Source organism: Hylobates moloch, unplaced genomic scaffold (assembly GCF_009828535.3).
Source record: "Hylobates moloch isolate HMO894 unplaced genomic scaffold, HMol_V3 SCAFFOLD_1, whole genome shotgun sequence".
Lineage (NCBI taxonomy): Eukaryota > Metazoa > Chordata > Mammalia > Primates > Hylobatidae > Hylobates > Hylobates moloch.
In genome coordinates, this window is record NW_026652276.1 from 141,809,387 (window position 1) to 141,830,052 (window position 20,666).

At 50.0% G+C, this 20,666-nt stretch overlaps 1 protein-coding gene and 1 long non-coding RNA gene across 3 annotated transcripts; one reads left to right on the top strand and one right to left on the bottom strand.

The window, feature by feature from the left end:
• Positions 1–7,754: 7,754 nt before the first annotated feature.
• Positions 7,755–14,601, bottom strand: LOC116812805 (uncharacterized). The gene is made up of 3 exons (XR_004370800.1): positions 14,501–14,601; positions 12,374–14,399; positions 7,755–10,299 (listed from the first exon to the last, which is right to left on the bottom strand). It is a non-coding gene; the product is annotated as an uncharacterized LOC116812805 (long non-coding RNA).
• Positions 14,602–14,937: 336 nt separating this feature from the next.
• HOXA13 (homeobox A13) lies at positions 14,938–20,632 on the top strand. 2 transcript variants are annotated; one of them, XR_009211722.1, is made up of 3 exons: positions 14,952–15,873; positions 16,587–17,027; positions 17,249–17,954. XR_009211722.1 is itself a non-coding variant. In XM_032758667.2 (2 exons), the coding sequence occupies exons 1-2, from the start codon at positions 14,952–14,954 to the stop codon at positions 16,829–16,831; spliced, it is 1,167 nt and encodes a 388-aa protein (XP_032614558.1). In that variant the 5' UTR covers positions 14,938–14,951; the 3' UTR covers positions 16,832–20,632. The 2 variants fall into 2 exon arrangements, 1 of the variants encoding a protein (XP_032614558.1); XM_032758667.2 differs by having other exon boundaries at positions 14,938–15,873; positions 16,587–20,632.
• The last annotated feature ends 34 nt before the right edge of the window (positions 20,633–20,666 follow it).

Genomic DNA, 20,666 nt, shown 5'->3' on the forward strand with positions numbered 1-20,666 from the left:
CATTTTCCATTTGTAGCTACAGCTTGCACCTTCACGGGGGAGATTGGGAGTGCAGATTTCAGGGAACTACCCCCACCACTGGTGAATCTGAGGGCCCCAGACCGTAAGCCCCAGTAAATGTAGCCCAGAGGGATTCTCTTTAGATGATTCATTTGGAGCAGGAACAAATCACGTCTAGTGGGTTTTGTTTTTCCTCTCTGTGTGAGCGTTTCCCTCCCTGGGGTTTCATCATCCTCCCAGATCTTTCCACACCCGCCTGTTCTCCATGCCCTGGGGCTGCAGCAGCGCTGCCAGGCCCCAGAAAATGCACCCTGGATCCCACACAAGTTTTTTTTAATGTGTCCCACACCACTCCACGAGCGCCCAGTAGTTTGGTTTGGTTTTGTTTTAAATCAGCGGCCTAAAACGAGTTTTAAAATCCAGTCTTTTTCTAAAGAGAAACGAGAGGACACAGGCCCGCGTTGCGCTGAGGGTCCCCGCAGTGACGCCGGTGGGGTGCCCTCGGGCAGGCGCCAGCAGCAGCCTCTCCCCTGCGTCTCGAGGGCTGCCCTTGAGGAGTTTCATGCCCAGGGTCGCAGAACCAGTGGCTCCCCAGGCTGTCACCCGGGGTGAGCGCCTGCAGCACTCTGCGGCCTTGTTGATTTTGTCCTAAAAGCCCGAGCGAAATGGAAATATGGGGGGCAGGGGTCTGCTGTTGGCTTGTGAATGCTCGCCTTTGTCCCTCAGGCGGTCGGCCACCAGCCTGGCCTTCTGTCCCTGCACTGGTCACTCTCATTTGGCAGGCGGGGCCGCAGACTACATAGAAGGCGGCCGAGGACGTGTGCCGCGAGTGGGGTTAGGTGCCAGCAGGAGGCCTTACAAGGTTCCCGGATAGCCCTGGCGCACGCCTTGGCCATCGAAGAGGAGGGAGGGGGACCTGACAGGGCGCGGACGTGCCGGCCCGGGGGTGGAGGCGGGGGTCCCCCATCCCGGCTGTTCTCCTGGCCCTGCAGCACCCGGGACCCGAAATAGCAAGTTCACCCTGAGTCAGCCTTGCAAGAGCCAACCCGCACCCCACCCCAGGAAGGGCTCAGTCCGCACCTTTCGAGAACTGCTCGCGGGCCCAGGGCGTCGGCCTAGCGGTCACATTTCAACCCGGAGCAGCTTCGGAGGAGTTGAGTCTGAGGAGCAGGGGAGAGCGACCTGATTGGAAGGAGGGTGCCGAAGAGCCCTGGACAGCGGGAGTGCCCGACCCTGCCCAAGAAGGGGCCTGCCCGCGGCCGCGAGGGTTCCAGGCCACCAGCCTCAGCTGCCACCCAGTGCCTGGCCAAGACGCAGGGCCCGGCCTCCGAGGGCCGCCGGCACCGGGGACCTGCGTGGGCCTCTCCGCTGCGCTCCTCTGCGGGGCGCCCTCTCCCTGGCGCGCCTCTGAACCTGGCATCGAAGCCGCCCGATAGATACTTCGAACAATCCGGGAAAGAAACAAAAAGAACTCAGTTTGCCCGCGTAAACGCTGCGAGTCACTCTTAGAAGTTTCCTGGCTTCTCGTAAAGGTGGCCGGGGCCGTTTACAGTAAGAACGGAATAATGTTTGCGACTGTACGACATAATTATCTCCAGACTTGCCTCTACCCCGCCCCCAGCTAGGGTTTTCACCAGCGAAAGCGGCTAATGCATTTGCACACATTAAACATCTTGAACGCATAATTACAGGCTGCAGACAGGCTGGACAATAAAATATCTCGGCTCGATATTTTTGGAAGCCTTTTGTGACGGTGCCTGGAATAAATAACAACCGCTTTCTATGTCCTCAGCCATCTAACTGCAGCCACCGTCATTTCAGAGCACCCCCACCCCAACTCGCCGGTGTTTTGAGAAAACGGCGGGGCAGAAGTGGGGGACTTCAGCGGGAGGGTGCGGTCGCCTGGAGAGATCTCCTGAGCCTCGGGTGCGTGTGGGCTTGGAGGACTGGAATAAGGAGAAGAAAATATGTTCCAAGCCCTGAGGGCCCTCTTTCTCATTAGAGGCACACAAGTGGGGCCCTCTAGGCCCTACACCCTCTGGGCACGTGCCCTCCCTGACTCCCTACCCGAAGACTAAAAAATTTGAAGAAGACTCAGACCACATGTTCCTACCTCACAATCTCTCTGAAAAGAGCGTCTCTATACTGAACTGGCTCTTGTCACCTGAGAAATCTGCTGGAAAAGAAAGCTGGATATTGAAGCAGCAAGACCCAGAGGAAGAAGCTGCTGGTTAGTTTCTGGCTGGTTATTTTCTTCCACAGAGGCCTGGGACTCTAGCTTCCCTTGAGTCTTAGTTGCTTTGTCTGTAAAATGGAGATGATTGTAATAACCATGGGACCAGCTTCATAGGTTGTTAGGAGGAAGCACTTAAAAATTTTTTTATTGCCATATAACTTACATGTAGCAAAGCATACAAATCTTAAGCCCCCAGTTCACTGAATTTTTATATATGTATACGTTTGTGTAACTACTACAAATATCAAGATAAAGAGTATTAGCTGCCCCCAGAAGGCCATGAAGAAGCACTATGAGAACTAATTTTAGACAGTGATAGTGTTATCTCTAAGTCAAGAGATCAACAGGCCAGTCTAGTACGTGGCCCTTGAAGACACTTAATAGTGTCTTCAAGACAAGAATTGGCAAACCAAATATACATGTCAAGGGGCTGAGGGAATCTTTGGTCTGGAGGAGCATTTGTGGGCCTTTTCTACAAACTGCTAGGCACTCAGGGATTGGAGGAAAAATGAAGATCAGCCTTTAATTCGTTTTGAGACACAGCGTTCTCTTTTGTGAATGGCTGGGGCTGGCATGTTCATTTACAAGTTAGGGGTAAGCCCAGAGAGAGAGGCCTGAGAACCTCTCCCAGGGGATGGAAATCTGAGTTGATGTCCATAAGGCTAAGATTCAAGCCTTGGGGTAACTTATTTCAGTGTTCTCCCCTGAATCCAAGTCTGGTATGATGTGTGGAGGAAATTCCCCAAAGGAATATTTGGCCATGAGATACATAGGGTACCCAGTTTTCTGAAAAGTATAACCCAAATAGCTAATACATGCAATTGGTGCACTTCACAAACAATACAAAAAGATTTTATAGAAAAAAAATTATCAGGCCGGGCGCGGTGGCTCACGCTTGTAATCCCAGCACTTTGGGAGGCCGAGGCGGGCGGATCACGAGGTCAGAAGACCCCGGTGAAACCCCGTCTCTACTAAAAATACAAAAAATTAGCCGGGCGTGGTGGCGGGCGCCTGTAGTCCCAGCTACTCGGAGAGGCTGAGGCAGGAAAATGGTGTGAACCCGGGAGGCGGAGCTTGCAGTGAGCCGAGACTGCGCCACTGCACTCCAGCCTGGGCGACAGAGCGAGACTCCGTCTCAAAAAAAAAAAAAGAAAGAAAAAGAAAAAAAAGAAAAAAAATTATCTACTCAGATCCTCTGAACACCGGTTCTTCCCAGAGGAAGCCACTGTTACTGATGACTTGTCTGTCCTTCTAGCCGTTTTGTGCATTCCCTCTTTTTTAAAAGCACAGTGGTAGCTCTCACTATACATGTTGCTCTGTTTTTGGAGCTTTTCCTAAATACTGCCCATGACAATTCTCCATGACAGGTATACTGGCTCAGAAAGATATGCTCAGACCCAGTGACTCATCCCAGATAAAACTGAAGCCAACCTTGTCTAGCCTGACACACAGAAGGGCTGCTTTAGCCTGGGTTCTAGATCTTGGCCCACAGTTAATGAGTCTGGCAACCTTAAAAACAATCAGCTAACTTGGCTGCAACATCATTACCGGCACCCCCTTTCTCCCTAGGGGAGCAGAGCCATGGGGAGGAGGCAATAAGGCACTGACCATGACTAGACCTTCAACCAGTTTCTGGAGTCAGGGGAAATTGAAAGTGCTACTTGGAATTTTTAACTATTCTGTCTAGTAGCTATAAAAACTGTGCTCAGGTCATTAGCCCACCCTGAGTGTCTACCTCCGATCCCATTTCCTTAGTCCTCTTTGGAGCTCTATGGGGTGGCCCTGGGCCTGGCCCCCACCCAGGCCTGACAGAGGCAGGAGGGTATGGCAGGGGCCTAGGGCTTTGCCCCAGACCTTGGACCCCGCAGCGTCTGCCAGGAGACTTCGGAGGAAACGCGTTTACCACCTGGGCGACCTTGACTGCAGCCGATTAAAGTTTAATCCGAGGTGTGTGCTCAGACTTGCCATGTTATTTAAACACATCAAAGGTCATAAAAAGATTCCAATGGCGTGAGCCGCTCCGACGCGGGCCCGCAGGGAGCCAGCATTTGATTCTGGTGGATTTCCAGAGCCAGGATTTAGAGCGCAGGGCGGGAAGGGGAGTATAGGAAAAAAAGGGAAAAGTCAGCTTTCACAGAGGAATGCCAGACTTCAAAAAGCGGCAGGGGAAACCGAGTCTCGGCCCGAGGAGCAGAGACAGCGCCCTTCAGTTCCGATTAACTGGGAAGACATCTAGTGGGAAGAGGTCGCAACTGCAGCGGTGTCCTGCGAGCATCTTCCGCCGCCGCCCACAGCGACTGCAACCTCCTGGATTGGATGGGGGTGGGAGGCCTCAAAGAGAAGCCTCTCTCTCCCTGGCCTCCCCGTCGACAGTGGAGTGCTTACTTTAATGCCTGCGTGATTGCAGGGCTGAGTCTGAGCTCCCACCCAGGGCAGAGGCGCTATTTCCACCTTGACAAGAAAAATCTAGCTGTCCACCGAAAGCACCGGGTCCAGGATGCCTGGATTCCCATCTAAACCTTCCTGGGGCTCCTGATCCTAAGGCAGGCAAATCCCTGGAGCGCCCATATGTAGGTTCTCCTGGAGGGTGCAGAGTGGCTCTGGGAACCAACAGATTGCTGCAGAAGTTAAGTGAGTCCAGAGGCCGGCATGCAAAACCGCTGGAGCTACAGACTGCTGCCCACGAGGCCTTTGGCAGAGCACAGGAGCCTAGCTTCCTGGGATTCGAAGGTGACATTTTCCCCATCTCTGCGGTGGGGCCATCCGGCCAGACCTGATCCTGGCTGCCTTCTTGCATCCAGATTCTAATTTCTGTGAAGGATTGGCCTCTCTCACAATCCCATGAAAATGAGCCCCACATATAGAGAGCTGGCTCTTATCTGAGCTCCTCTGGCCTCACCAGCACCTCCTAACCTCATGGCCAAAAGATAGAGAACTCTGTGCGGGCCTCTCCATGTGCCTCGGAGATGCTCACTGCAGGTTCTCTATTGGGTGCCTTCACCTGCTTCAAAGGGGGTTCGCCTTGTAGGGATGTGCCTCCTTGCTGACCACTTTGGCTGAGTCTGAGTCGTCGGAGTTCTCCCCCTCAGTCTTTTTTTTTTTTGGAGACAGGGTCTCAGTCTTTTGCCCAGGCTGGAGAATAGTGGTACTATCACGGCTCACTCACTGCAGCCTTGACTTGCTGGGGATCAAGCAATCCTCCCACCTCAGCCTCCCCAGTAGCTGGGACCACAGGCACATGCTACCACACCTGGCTAATTTTTGTGTTTTTTTAGAGACTGGGTTTCACCATGTTGCCCAGGCTCTCTCAGTCTATTAGTTGTAGCGTTAGATCATCCTGGAATTGTCAGGAAGAGCGGCACCAGTATACTCCTTTTGGGAATGATATAGAAGGCCAAGGGACCATGCTCCACATTTCAAGGTATGAATCCCAGGACATTGTGGAGCCCCCACAGGCAGCTCCACCAATAGACTTTCCAGTCCTTCTGTAGGAGGACCCCCACCCTGTCATGCTCAAGTGTCTGGGACTAGCATCCGCCAGGCCTCTGGGAAGCAGCCTCCTCTTTCATTTTACCCACGAAGTTGCCTACCCATACTCCTCCAGGGTTTGCACTCTCCCTGATTCTCAAATGAAGGCTCAAGGGACCCTGTTCTTTTGCTTTGTTACACAACCCCCTACAACAACCCCCCACCCCCACTGAAAAAATGGAAGAACTGGAAATGGTGGAAGAGGCCATTCTAGCAAATGCCTTGAAGCCCTTCACTGAAACATTAGCCATCTCTTATCACTCACAGAAATGTTTCCCCAAAGGGGTACAAGGGCTATGACTCCTTCTGTGCTCCCACCAATCACCTAATGGCTGGATAAACCTCAGGTAGGAAGACTCCCTTATGTTTTATTTAATCAGCTATAGACTATTAAAGTAGCAGTGGGTAAGGGCTAGGGGAGGAAAGGACTGCAGCTGGGCTAACCAGATTTAGTTTCAGAAAAACTGAGACCTGGATCATGTCACAAGTGAACCTGGGATCCAAGGGCCTGGATCAGTCCAGGTCCCATGCTGAGTTCCAGTGGGCTGCTGTGTGTGCTTGGAGCAGAGCTGATCCCTTAATCCTCTCAACCTGAGACAGACAGACAGACAAACACACACACACACACACACACACACACACACACACAAACACACACACACCCCCACACACACGATCCAGAAAGTCCCCTCCCAGCTCACCTGGTTAGGCCCACACTGGACCCCTGGCTGGATTCCACACCCCCAGCCAAGCAACCCTGCTCTGCTCCCAGCAGAAATCACAGGGCTTCTATTCCTCAGGGTGACAAACGAGTCTGCTTGCTCTTGGTGACATCAAATTACTTTGCACCAGCCTAGGGTCCCATGACCTGACATAACCTCACATTAGATCCTAGAAATGTAAAGAAATATGGCCTTTTTAAAAGTGGCTGAGAGCAGGTAATTGCTAGCAGGCTTGAAGGGTTGTCCCAAGCTCAGCTCGCGACCTCTGCCTCCGAAGCTGATACCAGCAGGAATTCACATGTTTGGACTCTCTATGGGCAGAAGGTCGAGCCTGCATTTAAGTCTGGACAATAATCAGGTTCTTAAAGCCCAGATTGTTTTTGTGCAGTTACAGAAATCACAGGGAGGCTTTGGACCTAAATGGCAAGGAAGACTCGACAGTGGCACCGCCCCCGCTATCCCCCAGCCAGGCTTCCGTAAAGAACAGGCTTCAGCGGAGAATGGGCTTCTGCTAAGCTTTAAAAACAGGCCTTCTTTGAGGTGCTGTAGCTTAAATTTTTGTGGAGAATTACAGTTTCATTGCTTCTTATTCTTCTCCTTCCCATCTCTCCCTTCCTTTTTGTCTCCTGGCTTGTCTGTGGCTTCTCTCTTCCCCTCTCCCTCTTCCTCCGAATTGTTTGACTTCTGCAGTCCCCACCCTTACCCTGACCCGAGCCCTCACCCCTGTGGTGAACTCCATCTTAGGATGTGGAGACATGGGACACTTAAACCCACCACTGTGCCCAAGGCTTGGTAGGAGTCGATCTTGCTGATACCCCACAGACAGTAGGCAGAGAGCTCATGGCTTCTGCAACATACAGTTGGAGTAGTTCGAGATTATTGTAAAATATGTACACACAGTTTCTTCTCTTTTTAAATTTACATACCTCTTATGAGTTTCATCAAATAGCTCTTTTCTAATACCATGAGAATTTATATGCTTAGTGTAAAAGCATCCCAGATATTTAATCACTACTCAAAAAAATTAATTAAGAAACCATAAACAACCCAAATACAAAATACTGCCATAGAAAAGATGATCAGTATCCACTCAGACAAGTGGGGTTAGAATTTATTAAGCAGCCGGGTAGTGTAAAAGCTGTCAAATTCAACAGTGTGCTATTTTCTGTTTTTACATTTTTGCTTTCTGAAGTTGCCAAGGCTTTCAGTTAAGTCACTTTCAGAGTTCGACGGGGAGAATCATATTCATTGTAAATGAGACTACCAGATTAAAATAAAAGAAACCATAACACCTGTATTCATTCTTTTTTTTTAAATCCCTTATTGCTAAGGGGATATTTTCAATGCATGGCATTGAATTTCTTCCTGCAAACTGCAGTTGCTCTGATGAGCCATCAATTCAGTGCAGACTTTCCTAGTTTAATCATTAGAAATTTCTTTTGAATTTCTACTAGGGGAGGAGTTGTGCTGAAATGGAATATAGTCATTTACCCACTGATAAGTGAATATATGTTAATTTAGGACACACTAAGGACTGAGGTATGTTTTTTGTGTTCCCCCATAATTCTGACACAGCAATAGAAATTTTCTGTTAAAGGACGATTCTCTCATATAAAAAGGTAACATAAATATTCCTCTTTCATATGTAATTTTTAGAAAGACGAGACAAGATTTTTAGGCAAGATGGGTCCACCCCTCACACCCCCTTTTTGTCCAGCTTATTCCTGGGTGAACCCTCAAGTTTTTTCTAGAGTTTCATTGCAATAACCCAATTTCAAGCCCTTTTACTCAATATTGAAACATAACAGATCTTTGAAATGCTATGGTGGGGGTGAAACGATGTGATACTCCCTGGGATTTACTTTAAAATACTAAAGAGAGAGAGAGAAGAAGTGGATAACAAAACATTGAAGATGAAATCATAATAGGGGTCAAAACTAGGAGCTGGGTACATAGGGGTTTGTTATGCTTGTGTGTGTGTTTGACAAATTCCATAATAAAAGGATTTTAAAAAAAATTGTATCAGGCAAAGGTGGAAAAACTATCCCTGCCAAAGGTCTACCAAAAAACAAAAAAGTGGTCTGTTGGTTAGCACCTGTAGTTGCCCATTCCTAATTCTTGATTTCCAGAAACAGAAAACGACCTTGCTCCCTTTTCATTTCTCTAGAGTCAGCGGCCAACCTTGATGCTTTCTTTCCGGCAAACTCCCTCTCCCAACCCATAAACTGAATATCTAAACCCAAGGTTGGGGTATGATTAATGGAGCTTCCCTACTCAGCTCCCCTCACCAGAGTGTAAATACCTATAAAAACTAATATCAAAAGTTCGTACTGAGCGCTTCGTTTCCCTGAGAGCTGGGCCGAACGGGGCTTGGAGCCGCGGGACAAAGGAACCGCGGCTGCTCCTTGAACAGTGCTGGGTGCTCTAGACCCGCTCAGTGAGGGTCCCTGGAGCCAGACGGAGGTTCTGGGGAGGACATGCGAACCGGGCAACGCCAGTCAAGGACTCACCTTCCACAGGGGACAGGTGTATTTACAAAGCCACAGGAGAGGGAATGGTGAGGGGTTGGAAAAGTAAGAGTGAGTAAGGAGATGCGCCAGCGAAGTATGTCACCAGGCTGGTCCGACAGGGTGAATTTTTTTTCGTAGGGCTGGGTATGATGCCTGTATTTCACCCACATGACACTGGATGCGCACATTCACTCTGTGTGTGTATGCACGTTTGATGCGTGAATATGCGTGCATATCAAGGCACACACATCGTTATGATTACAGCATATAACGTGCCCATAAAACTCTGATCACACCTCAGTGAGTACTTGAAGGGGTCCTGAGTTCCCCTTCCTCGTCGCTGCGCTGGTGAATTTCCTTCCCTCCGTCGCGTTGTGCATTAAGAATTCGCAGCTGGGAACAGGGCCCTGGGAGTTTTTAGGAGTCTAGGGCGAGAAGGACCCCCGCGGGCCCCGGCCGCCTGGCTGCCTGCGCCGCTTTCTCAGCGAGAAAGCCGAGCCCGGCGGGGCCAGGCTTACGTGTAAACCCCCTACTTCCTTCAAACGCTCGAAGTCTTCAGTGTATTTGTTGACTTAAAGAATGCACTGCCCAGTCTTGGTTTCCTGTTTTGTTGCGGGCGTAAGCATCAAGCTGGGGTGGGGGTGGGCGCTCGCGGGTAAAATTCCTTTGGGCCAGTGGCAGCGTTGGGTACAGAGACCCCTCGTCCTTTTCACGTCGCAGCCGCACGGAATTCTCCAGGCCGTCCCGCGCTCGCCCAGCGCCCCGGCTGAGTGACCCGCAGGTCACTCCCTGGGTGGCACGGGCCCCCGCAGTCCAGCAAGCCGGTGTCCCCCGCGGGTTGGCCGCGCACTGCGAGAAGGCGTTTCCTCCTTCCAGCCGAGCCCTTCTCCAAGCTCCCTCTGCTTCTAACGCATGCTCCGGTCCTTTCCGCGAAGGCTGTTTCCAGCTCCAGTGAAGAGCCATCAGTGGCACTGTCGGGGAAAAGAGCTCTTCCACCACCATGGCCGCTGCCGCGGCCGCCGCCGGCTTCGGAGTCACTTAGGCCTCCCAGAGCCGAGTTTTGGAGGCCGGAGTTTGCGCCAGCTCTGAGGAGTCCGGGCGCGGCTGGCCAAGGCTGTGCAGTGGGAGATGCTCCTCATGGGAGTCTGGAACCTGGTTGTTCTGAAATGGTGTGTGTGGGGTGGAGGTCTCCTTGCTCAGGGACTCTCTGGGGGAAACAGGGCAGGGCTGTACTCAAACTGGAGTTTTCCATGGGCTCCTGCCGTCTTTTCTGAGTCCCTGTGCACTAGTGGCTTTGTGGTACCTGAAAAAAACAAAACAAAACAAAACAAAACAAAAAAACTCTACAGGCAGCAGGAGAGCTGCTCCTCCAAAAACCTGCTGTCCTTGAGATCCACCCCATGAAGGGATCTTAAAGGCAAAGAGGGGTCCCTGTGGATCTTCCTGGACCTTGCACTTCCACTTTCACCATGTTAACATTTGGTCACCACAGTGACCATAGCCCAAAACTATCCCCACAGCCTCAAGCCTTTTACTGCCTTATTATTGTTTCAAATACACAAAAATCTAGAACAAAAGCTTGAGTGAATGACTCGATGCGCCATTTCCCTGTCCACTGGCCAACTTCAGCCCAGATCTCAGGACCTACCAACCCTTTCCCCTTAAGAAAGAGGATACAGCTTCCACCTGATGGGGACACTCAAAATTCCCTCCATAAGCAGAGCAGTCCCCCCCTGCTCCTTTCCCAAATGATCTGCTCAAGTTTGGCTTCAGAGGTGCTACACTGTTTGACGATTTTGTCTTTTCTCTTTCTCTCTCCTCAGCCCCTCAACCAGTTTTTCCTCTGGATCTGTCTTCCTTTGCCATTATCTCTGTGCCCCAGCCCACCTATGGTGGGAGAGAGAGGGTTAAGATGTTCTGCAAAAGTGGCTTGTAAAGCTGCTTGGATACATTAAAAGCACATGAATATCCTGAAATACAGAGTGTCTTTAAAACCAACCAAGGAATATTTATCCTAATGCTGGATGGATGCAAAGAAATAGTGCCAGGGAGCAGTGCTGACAGCCTCCTCGGAGTTAAAGTGAGAGCAGGTAAATTTCATTTACTAATGAAAATCAAACTCGATTAAAACCTGTTTTCCCTTTTTCCTTTTCTCCTCCAATGCTGGGAGCCCAGAGCCCCATGGACCAGGCTGGCATCCAGTCCCCCACCCAGAAAAACCTAGCCGTGGTCTCTTTCTTCAGTGAGAGGCTTTTGGGCAACCAATCCCTGCAGGGCACCCTGGCCTACCCCAGGAAGTAAGAAGCCTTGTTAGCCAAGGCATTTTGGAACACTGAGAAAGGCTCTGGTAATTTCTTAAATAAAGGCCGTGCTGCAGAAACTACCCTCCGGTCCTGCCTGCACTGCCCTCTCAGGGCTCCTCCGGGGAAATCAGTGCACCAGACAGTACCTGGGAAGTGACTGCAGCCTCTCCCACCTCTCCCACCTCTACTCATGCAGCCCTCTGCTTGGCCGTCATGCCTAAAGTGCCATCGCTGCCGGCCGATCCTAGTGGGTGCCCTGGTTTCCCCAGTCTAACCCACGAGGAGTCTGAGAATATAAAATTGTCAGGTTGAAGGTGCCTCTGCAATCCTGTAGGAATTCCTGAGCCTGGAGAACAAAAAATCAGACGGACAGACAGCTCAGAATATCAGGACCCATTACCTTGGCAGGCAAGCAAATATTGACCTCGCCATTGGGAAAAGATGAAGAATGCTAGGAGGGTCTGTGCTTGCTTCCCAGAGCACACTCGTCTTAATTGTCCTCCAACCTTTCTTTTGCTACAGCAAGTCAGTTTTTTGGCTGCGTGGCAGGGAAAGAAATCATATTGGGAACCATTAATAAATGTCCTATCTCCCTCAGCAGAAGACAGGGAAGGAAGATTATTCTTGCTTAAAAGTGAGTAGAAATTCTGAAACTAAGACCCAAAATTATTCAGAGCTCGTTCTCCTTCTATAAACCACCTCCACTGATTGGTGGCTACAACTCAATACTGACAGGACATGCAGACATTTGAAAACAGTGGGGCATGCCAGGACGCCATGGACAAGTCTGGTAGAAAAATAAGATATATACTGAGATCCAAGACAAGAAGGGAACAAGCAGAGTGCCTTCCTCTAAATAAGCATGTCTTGAGAGGGTTGTTTTTTTTTAAATGATAGGGACACATCGGGGAACTAAAAAAAGTCCAGATAAATTTGATCACTGAAGGTGCACCATAAATCTCAAGAATTCAGGCCCCAAGCTTTTTCTTGGCGAGAGCGCCACATTTAAGGAGCAAAGCTTAATTTGAGATGCAATCCAAAGCCTTCCCCCAGCACCATCCCTCTCAGACAAACCTGCTTGTGGCTCCTCGGCCGACAGATGAAATCTTGTCTCACCATTTTTGGTGAGGAGGGACCCAGTCGTCTGTGGAGCTGAGACCCTTTCTCTGCGCGCAGGGTTCGGGGCTCCGGTGAAGTGGGAGGGGGAGGGAAGAATGTGGCGCTGGCCTTGGCCGCCGTGTGCACCGGCAGCTGCGCCATGGCCAGAGGTGAGCTGGCACAGGCGCCGGCTAGTGGGGGCTCCCCAAGCTGTGTTTTCGTTTTTCCGTGTCTGGCTGGAAAACCAAAGAGGCTCAAAGCCCTGGCTGAGCAGGGCGGAGGCAGAGAAGAAGAATCGGTAAACACCGCCCCAAAAACCCCACGAAGGCACCAAAAAATTCTGGGCAGCCGAACAGAGTCAGAGCCGAGAATTTTAAAAAGAGAGAGAAAATTAAGAGTGAGGAGATGTGGGCAATGGGCCTTTTGCTGCTGACTTTCTCTACGCTTGCATGGCAGTTCTCATGCTGGCTGGACTGCAACTTTCAACTTGACCTTGGCCTCCAGCCGTGTCTGACCCGTATGTAAAACCGCCTTCAAGTCCCCAGGAACAGGGGCCTCGAACCCTACTCTGTCTCTTTGTCACTGTGAGTTTTACAATGTCACTTGGAGGGAGGAAGGGGGGTGGTGAAACGGCCAGAAAGTAACAGAAAAATCAAGTCCCTACAGAGGCTAGTTCCTGAGTCTGCAAATGGCCAGTCAGGGAGAAGGTAAACTGGGGGCAAATCAATATTTACCCAGAACTGCTAAAAAGTCAAGAAGGAAAGGGCACACTTGGTGGGGGGGTGGCTGGTGTGGGGGTCATAGAAGGTTTTATTGGGCGACACTTAACGTTGGTCAGAACAAACCCAGGATCAGGACAGATAAAAGCCTAAGCCCAGCCACATTGGTCTGGATCCTGCAGGAAGCCCAGGGGCCTTAGAGAGCAGATGGTGGGGTGTGTGTGGGGGGTGGTATGCGTGCTGCTCTGAGTTTAGGGCTGAGTGTGCAAGCTAGGAGCAGAGGACAGGTCCAAGCCTGGCTTCTCACCAGTCTGCCTGGGGTGGAAAAGAATCCAGCACTCTCCCCAGCACTATTCCGGTAATGTGCCCACTTTCACTTTGAACGCTTGTTCCTCTTCTAGGCATCTGACCAGCTCACAGCAGTGAATCAGGAAGTGGAAGTATGTGGCCCTAAAGCAGAAGGACCCCCAGAACCCCTCGACAAAACATGGCAGCTGCAAGACGGGTCGCTGCTTGGTTCTTCAGCACCAACACCCTACCATACTCCCAAGAAAAGGTTGCATTTCCCAGGCACAGAGGAAAGGCTTCTTGGGCTGGTTCTTGGGCAAAGAAGGACTAGGCACCCTCTGCAGGCTGGAGATCCTACTTGAGGGGAAGGCAGGAAGTGGCCCCAAAGAGCCCCTTTTTCTTGTCCCAAAATAGAGTGAAATAGCGGGTTCCCAGCTTCCTGGAGAGTCAGGTCCGGTCCACAAAGAAGCTGGAGGCGTTAGGGCCCAGAAGAGGGGCTTAAGTCCCAGCCAGAAGCACAGCTGGGGCTTGTTCCTCTTAAGCCCCTTCCAGAACAAGCCCTCCATACTGGCGAGGTGGGAGCGTGGATGAATGGTGCACACGGATCGCTCGCTCTATCTCAAAGTCTCTGGAGGAGGAAGCGTTGTTACCGGGTCAGAGCAAGGATCAGGCTGTATACCTAAGTGTGCGAATGTGAGTGTGTCAGTGTACACTGTGCGTGTGTGTGATGAGTCGTTCTGAGTCTGTGGGTCTAAATGCAAACATATGAAATTGCTCACTAACAGTGTGGACAGGCAAGGGATAGGGACTCCTAAATGCAGTCCAAGCCTCCAGTGGAATATCCTGGGACCCATGAGCCAGGCATATCCGCAGGAACCGACAAGCAGCAAACACCCTGCCGCTGTTTCCCTAGAAAGAGCAAAATCGCAACTCCATCGAAGCCGAAGGCGCCGATATCCGTCTTAGGGTCTCACTGCATAAATACGCGCCGGTTCCTGGAAAGAAAACAGTCCCAGAGGCTCCAAGAAACACCCATTCTGAGCTAGGCTGGTCCCGTCCTCCCCAGTTTCCCATCCCTGACGGTCGGCAGAATTACCTGACCTGTCCCCACCGCTCCAGATCGCAACCCAATCGCGCGCCCACCTCCCCTCCCCGCCTGGTTGCGCGGGTCTGGGCCCCACTGGGATAAAGGAAGGGAAGGGGGGCGGAGATGGGGCCGCCCTTCCTTCCCTGCCCCACCCGCACGTTCCCCCGCCTCTCCCCCGGGTGAATGGTGCGCGGCCGCGCGGCTGGCGCTGGCGCTGGGGACGGCGCGGGCCGCGGCGGGGACGACGGGTGCACCGTGCAGAGCTGGAGTCGGAGCCGCCCGCTTTGCATACGCCGTGGGCGGAGCAGGGGGGCCGGGCCAATGGGCGGCCGCCTGGCGCGACCCCGCGGGGCGCGATCCGCCCCCCTCGCTCGGGCCCCGGCCCCGCGCCGCGCGCTCTTCACTTCTTGGGGGCTTTTTAAAACAGCGCCACTGGGGTCTTCTCCATGCGGCTCGGGCTATGACAGCCTCCGTGCTCCTCCACCCCCGCTGGATCGAGCCCACCGTCATGTTTCTCTACGACAACGGCGGCGGCCTGGTGGCCGACGAGCTCAACAAGAACATGGAAGGGGCGGCAGCGGCTGCAGCAGCGGCGGCAGCGGCGGCGGCGGCCGGGGCCGGGGGCGGGGGCTTCCCCCACCCGGCCGCCGCGGCGGCAGGGGGCAACTTCTCGGTGGCGGCGGCGGCTGCGGCTGCGGCGGCGGCCGCGGCCAACCAGTGCCGCAACCTGATGGCGCACCCGGCGCCCTTGGCGCCAGGAGCCGCGTCCGCCTACAGCAGCGCCCCCGGGGAGGCGCCCCCGTCGGCCGCCGCCGCTGCTGCCGCCGCTGCCGCTGCAGCCGCCGCCGCCGCCGCCGCGTCGTCCTCGGGAGGGCCCGGCCCTGCGGGCCCGGCGGGCGCAGAGGCCGCCAAGCAATGCAGCCCCTGCTCGGCAGCGGCGCAGAGCTCGTCGGGGCCCGCGGCGCTGCCCTATGGCTACTTCGGCAGCGGCTACTACCCGTGCGCCCGCATGGGCCCGCACCCCAACGCCATCAAGTCGTGCGCCCAGCCCGCCTCGGCCGCCGCCGCCGCCGCCTTCGCGGACAAGTACATGGATACCGCCGGCCCAGCTGCCGAGGAGTTCAGCTCCCGCGCTAAGGAGTTCGCCTTCTACCACCAGGGCTACGCAGCTGGGCCTTACCACCACCATCAGCCCATGCCTGGCTACCTGGATATGCCAGTGGTGCCGGGCCTCGGGGGCCCCGGCGAGTCGCGCCACGAGCCCTTGGGTCTTCCCATGGAAAGCTACCAGCCCTGGGCGCTGCCCAACGGCTGGAACGGCCAAATGTACTGCCCCAAAGAGCAGGCGCAGCCTCCCCACCTCTGGAAGTCCACCCTGCCCGGTAAATGACGACCTATTCCCAGCCCTGGTCTTCCGGCTTTGCTCCAGCTTCTCCTCCGCTGGCACCCGGGCGATCCCGGGTGCCTTTCTGTTCTCTTCCTGGTCTGCCCTAGCGGCTCTGGACTCCTGGGAGCCCGAGCATGGCTGGCTGGGGCTGCCTGCACTACCTCGAGTTGAGCTGGTCCCTGGCCCTCCCTGGGTGAGGGGTGGCTTGTGGAGACCTCGGCTAGCTTCCCTCTGCCTCTGCGCCCCGCCCTCCCCAGTCCCTGACACCAATTTAAGGATGAGAAATTGACCAGAAAACAACTCCCCAAATTGTCCCTCCCTATTCATTCTCTCAAAAATGGCTTCAGTGTAGAAGCTTCGAGTATTGGGACGGGCACCCAGAAAGGAGGCAGCCACAGAAGTGTTGTACCTTGAGCCTGGCGCTAAGGTGTGGGCCGCTGGACCAGGCTATCTCTCGAAGCTGCCTACGGGCTGCTCCTGCAGGATGGCCGGGTTGGGGAAGTCACTGAAGCCCTGGGCGATTTCATTTCAGTTCAGAACTAACTACCTTCCCCACTGACTCTCTAGGCTTTGGCAGAAGGCCGGATTGTACAGCGGGTGGCAAAGAGCAGCCGGGCGCTGCAAGGCGGGTGGCTCAGATCGAGCTGTCGCCTATGCCCTGGCTGGGGTCCGATCCCTGTGTAACTTGCCTTCTCCCTTGTCTTCTAGACGTGGTCTCCCATCCCTCGGATGCCAGCTCCTATAGGAGGGGGAGAAAGAAGCGCGTGCCTTATACCAAGGTGCAATTAAAAGAACTTGAACGAGAATACGCCACGAATAAATTCATTACTAAGGACAAACGGAGGCGGATATCAGCCACGACGAATCTCTCTGAGCGGCAGGTCACAATCTGGTTCCAGAACAGAAGGGTTAAAGAGAAAAAAGTCATCAACAAACTGAAAACCACTAGTTAATGGATTAAAAATGGAGCAAGAAGGCAACTTGAAGAAACGCTTCAGAACTCGTTGCTTTGCCCAGATAATGATAATAATGCTTAATAATAATTGAAGAATGGGAAAGAGAAAGAGACAGACACTGGTATTTTGCTCTCCTGAAGGAGATCTCCTTCTCTTCAATGGAATCTACAACTGTTTTAAAACTTTAAGAAAGGTAAAGACTGCCAGTTCTTCCGCCAACCCCACCAGCCCAGCCCGTTAAATGTCAAACGTCAATCCCCAAAATACGCAATTTCAGATAAGTTACTCAGTTACTGAAATCTTGTAAGTATTTATGTGATCGTTATATTTTAGGACACTGCGTTAGATGGTAATAATCTGGAAGTTGGTTACAAACGCAAGAGGCCATTGTAAACATCTGCTTGTCCTTTTTAGGTCGCCATTCCCTTTGCATGTTAAGCGTCTGCTCAGGTAAATCTTAGTGAAATTCCTACCGTTGTTGTATGTTCTGCAAAGCATTTTATGTATAGATTTAGAGGGGAAACGAGAAGGTACGGAAATAATGATCTTGGAATATTTGCTGTGAAGGGAGAAAGGGAGAGAAAACTCTTCTGAGGATCACTTGTCTTGGTAGTATAGTAAAACAACCAGCTGAACCTTTCAGGCTACAAGAGAACCCAGGTCGGTAATGTCCTTTTAAGAATAATTTTTAATTGCTTATAACAAGCATATTTTGTGGCATTTGGACTATATTTACTGCCCCAATATCCATTATTTTCGAAAGGATTTGGTATCTTTTTGAAAATGTTTAAATCATCAGATGATCCGCAGAATTCACTTTATGTGAGATCTCCCGAGAGTTTCCATCCCAACACGATGGACTTTGGTTTGAACACAATTCGTTTTTTCATTTGAATTGGCATTTCCCAATACTTGCTAAACATTTGCTAGAGAAATCATTTTTCTTTTTTAGAAAACTCAGAATGAAAATTCATTCCCCTGAAATATTTAGGTGTCTACATTCTATATTTTGATCTACTAAGAGATTAGTATTTTTCCATGTTTATTGTGTTATCAGAGTGCATTAGAAAGATTAATGATTCATCTTCACAGCACATTTTTAATCAAGCAGTTATTTCAACCAGCACATTCGTTTTGTTCATATTCACTATAGAATGATATCTTGTAAATAAAGACATTCAGCACACTGTGAAAATGTATTCGTGCACCTGCTTTTTAAATATTTCTACTAAAAATGAAAAAAAACCCTTAGACCTGTAGATAGTGATATCGTGGTATTAATTCTGTTAATTAAATAGTCACTGCCATTAAAATCTGCAGAAAATACTCTTTACTTTCCTATGCTAAATGTGCACTGCACAGAAAGAAAAGGAGCAGGTTTGTCTTATATAAACCAAGGACCATTCTTTATTATTATTCAGTACTTTTTTTGCTACCAATTTTTTTTTAAAAAGGGAGAAACCCCTCATAACTAAAATCCTAAAAAATGATAAGTGCTTCAAGGAGATTAAAGTGTCAGGTATTCCAAAAGGGAGAGAAAAGGAAGGAGGAAGAGAGTATGAATTCCCAGGCTCCCTGTGGAAAATGAAAACCAGTTGTTTTGTATCAGCAATGCCTAGGCTGTCGTATTTTAAAATCTGCTATTGGGTCTGCATGTGTCTGAGAGGGCAGGTTTTGATATTTGTTGAAATGACAGGACTACGAAAGGCCTTAAACCTTGACCTTGACGAAAAAAAAGACAATTTGTGACCTTGACTTTTGACAGCTCATGAATTGGCCTTAGCTGGATTAGTAGATCAAGGGCGCCACCTCGCGTTGACAAGCCTCCTTGTAATTCTTCAACCAAGGGAATCAAGAGCTTTTACCTCCTTGACTTTAGAGATTCAGTACTCAATTATTTGGCTCCAGCTGGAGCAAATTTGAATATATGTAAATTATACATGTCCCTGTATATATGTAAATATATATAATATGTGTACACATGTATACATTTGCATATTAGTGCTTGTGTGTGCTTGTATATATATTTGTAGAATCTGTACAGATATCGTATCATTAATTGCTAATGACCCAAGATATTGTAATTTAAGGTGATTTCTAGAATTGAGGTACAAAATGTACTTTACAAGATGAAGCCTGTTCCTTTTCTCTAATGGCCAAATTTGATTTGTCTTCACAGTGGCTTGCTCTGCATCACATTTCTGCAGATCTGCTTTAAAGCTGTACATTTTTGTTACAATCTAAGATGTGTTCTTAAATCACCATTCTTTCCTGGTCCTCACCCTCCAGGGTGGTCTCACACTGTAATTAGAGCTATTGAGGAGTCTTTACAGCAAATTAAGATTCAGATGCCTTGCTAACTCTAGAGTTCTAGAGTTATGTTTCAGAAATTCTAAGAAACCCACCTCTTGAGAGGTCAGTAAAGAGGACTTAATATTTCATATCTACAAAATGACCACAGGATTGGATACAGAACGGGAGTTATCCTGGATAACTCAGAGCTGAGTACTGCTCCAGGGTGGTGTGCAATCTTATATTGATGCTTGTGAATCTGCCATTTGATTTGCAGGATTAATAAATATGTTTAATATTAACAACTTCCATCAAAACTATAATAATAGTATTACATCTACTGTTGACCTCTAACAAAAATCAGGTGCTGTATTCAGTCATAAAGAATACATATGTATGTTTGTATATTTAATATACACATAGGATAATGTGTTTTTGTCAAATCTATGCTATGCGCATATGTATTAAAATGTTCTTGGAATCAGTAGCCGTGGGATGCAGAATTGTGAGGTGCAGGCTAATTTTATCTTTATGTTAGAGGAAAGTAATAGTGAATGGAAGAACCAGATTCATCATTTTATGGAAAATAATACTGATTGGTTACAAAAGTGGCTGCCGGAAACCTCTCCAACCTCTCCTGAGGACTCACAGCTTCTTTATAGATGAGAATTATGGAAAGAGTCTCTAAAGCTGTCTCAAAAACAGGCTGGTGTTGAAACATACATATCGAAAGGTCTTGAGAAATTCAATTGTATTTTGCTGCCCTGAGGATTTTCACTCCACTTGTGGAAACAAATGATAATGTTGCTTCAGACCCACCTCTCCACCTCTTGTTCCAAACAGTACTCCATTTCCAAATGAGCTGCCATCAAGCCAAAGTAACAACTTTCTCCCAAAATGTTTAAAGTGGTGGAAAATCCCCTCAAAGCTGGATCAAACTGTGTGTTTAAGAACAGCTCCAAAAGGGACTCTTCTGTTGACGGGGGATATTTTTCTTTAGATGTAAGAAATATTCTGAGCCTCGAGCCTAGGAAGGAGGCCAACAGCAGCTCTCCAGCCGGGATCCCGCCCCTTTCGAAAGCCATCACCACTACAGGAACCCTGGGTAAAGTAGTAGTCTTCTTTTTTTCTCTCTCTAGTTTTTGAAACTGTAATGACAGAAGACATTTCAGGGTTGTTGTGGGTTTTTTCCCCCCAGTTCTAAAATGGTCATTGATAGTGTTGATCTTACCTAACTCTTCTCTTATTTAAAATTTCTATGGATCTACCAGATAACCTGAAGTGGGCATGGATTATTTATGATGGCTCCTTTAATGCCCAAATAGCAATCAGTCTAAAACCTTAAAAAAAAAAAAAAAAAAAAAAGGAGACACAGCCACCTCCTGAAAAATAGGAATAATAGTATCAGCCACCGATCCATGGATAATGTTGAAAGCCTGATTATTTTTTTCTGAAAAGAAAACTCTTCCTGAATAAAAAATAATAAAAATGGGACTTTAAAAAAAACCCTACTTTTTCTGCTCTCAGTACTATCATATTT

Excerpts from the sequence above, each read along its gene's own strand:
- HOXA13 (XM_032758667.2), top strand. The coding sequence starts at position 14,952 with ATGACAGCCTCCGTGCTCCTCCACCCCCGCTGGATCGAGCCCACCGTC. Across the intron at positions 15,874-16,586 it reads CTGGAAGTCCACCCTGCCCG|ACGTGGTCTCCCATCCCTCG; the intron begins GTAAATGACGAC and ends CTTGTCTTCTAG.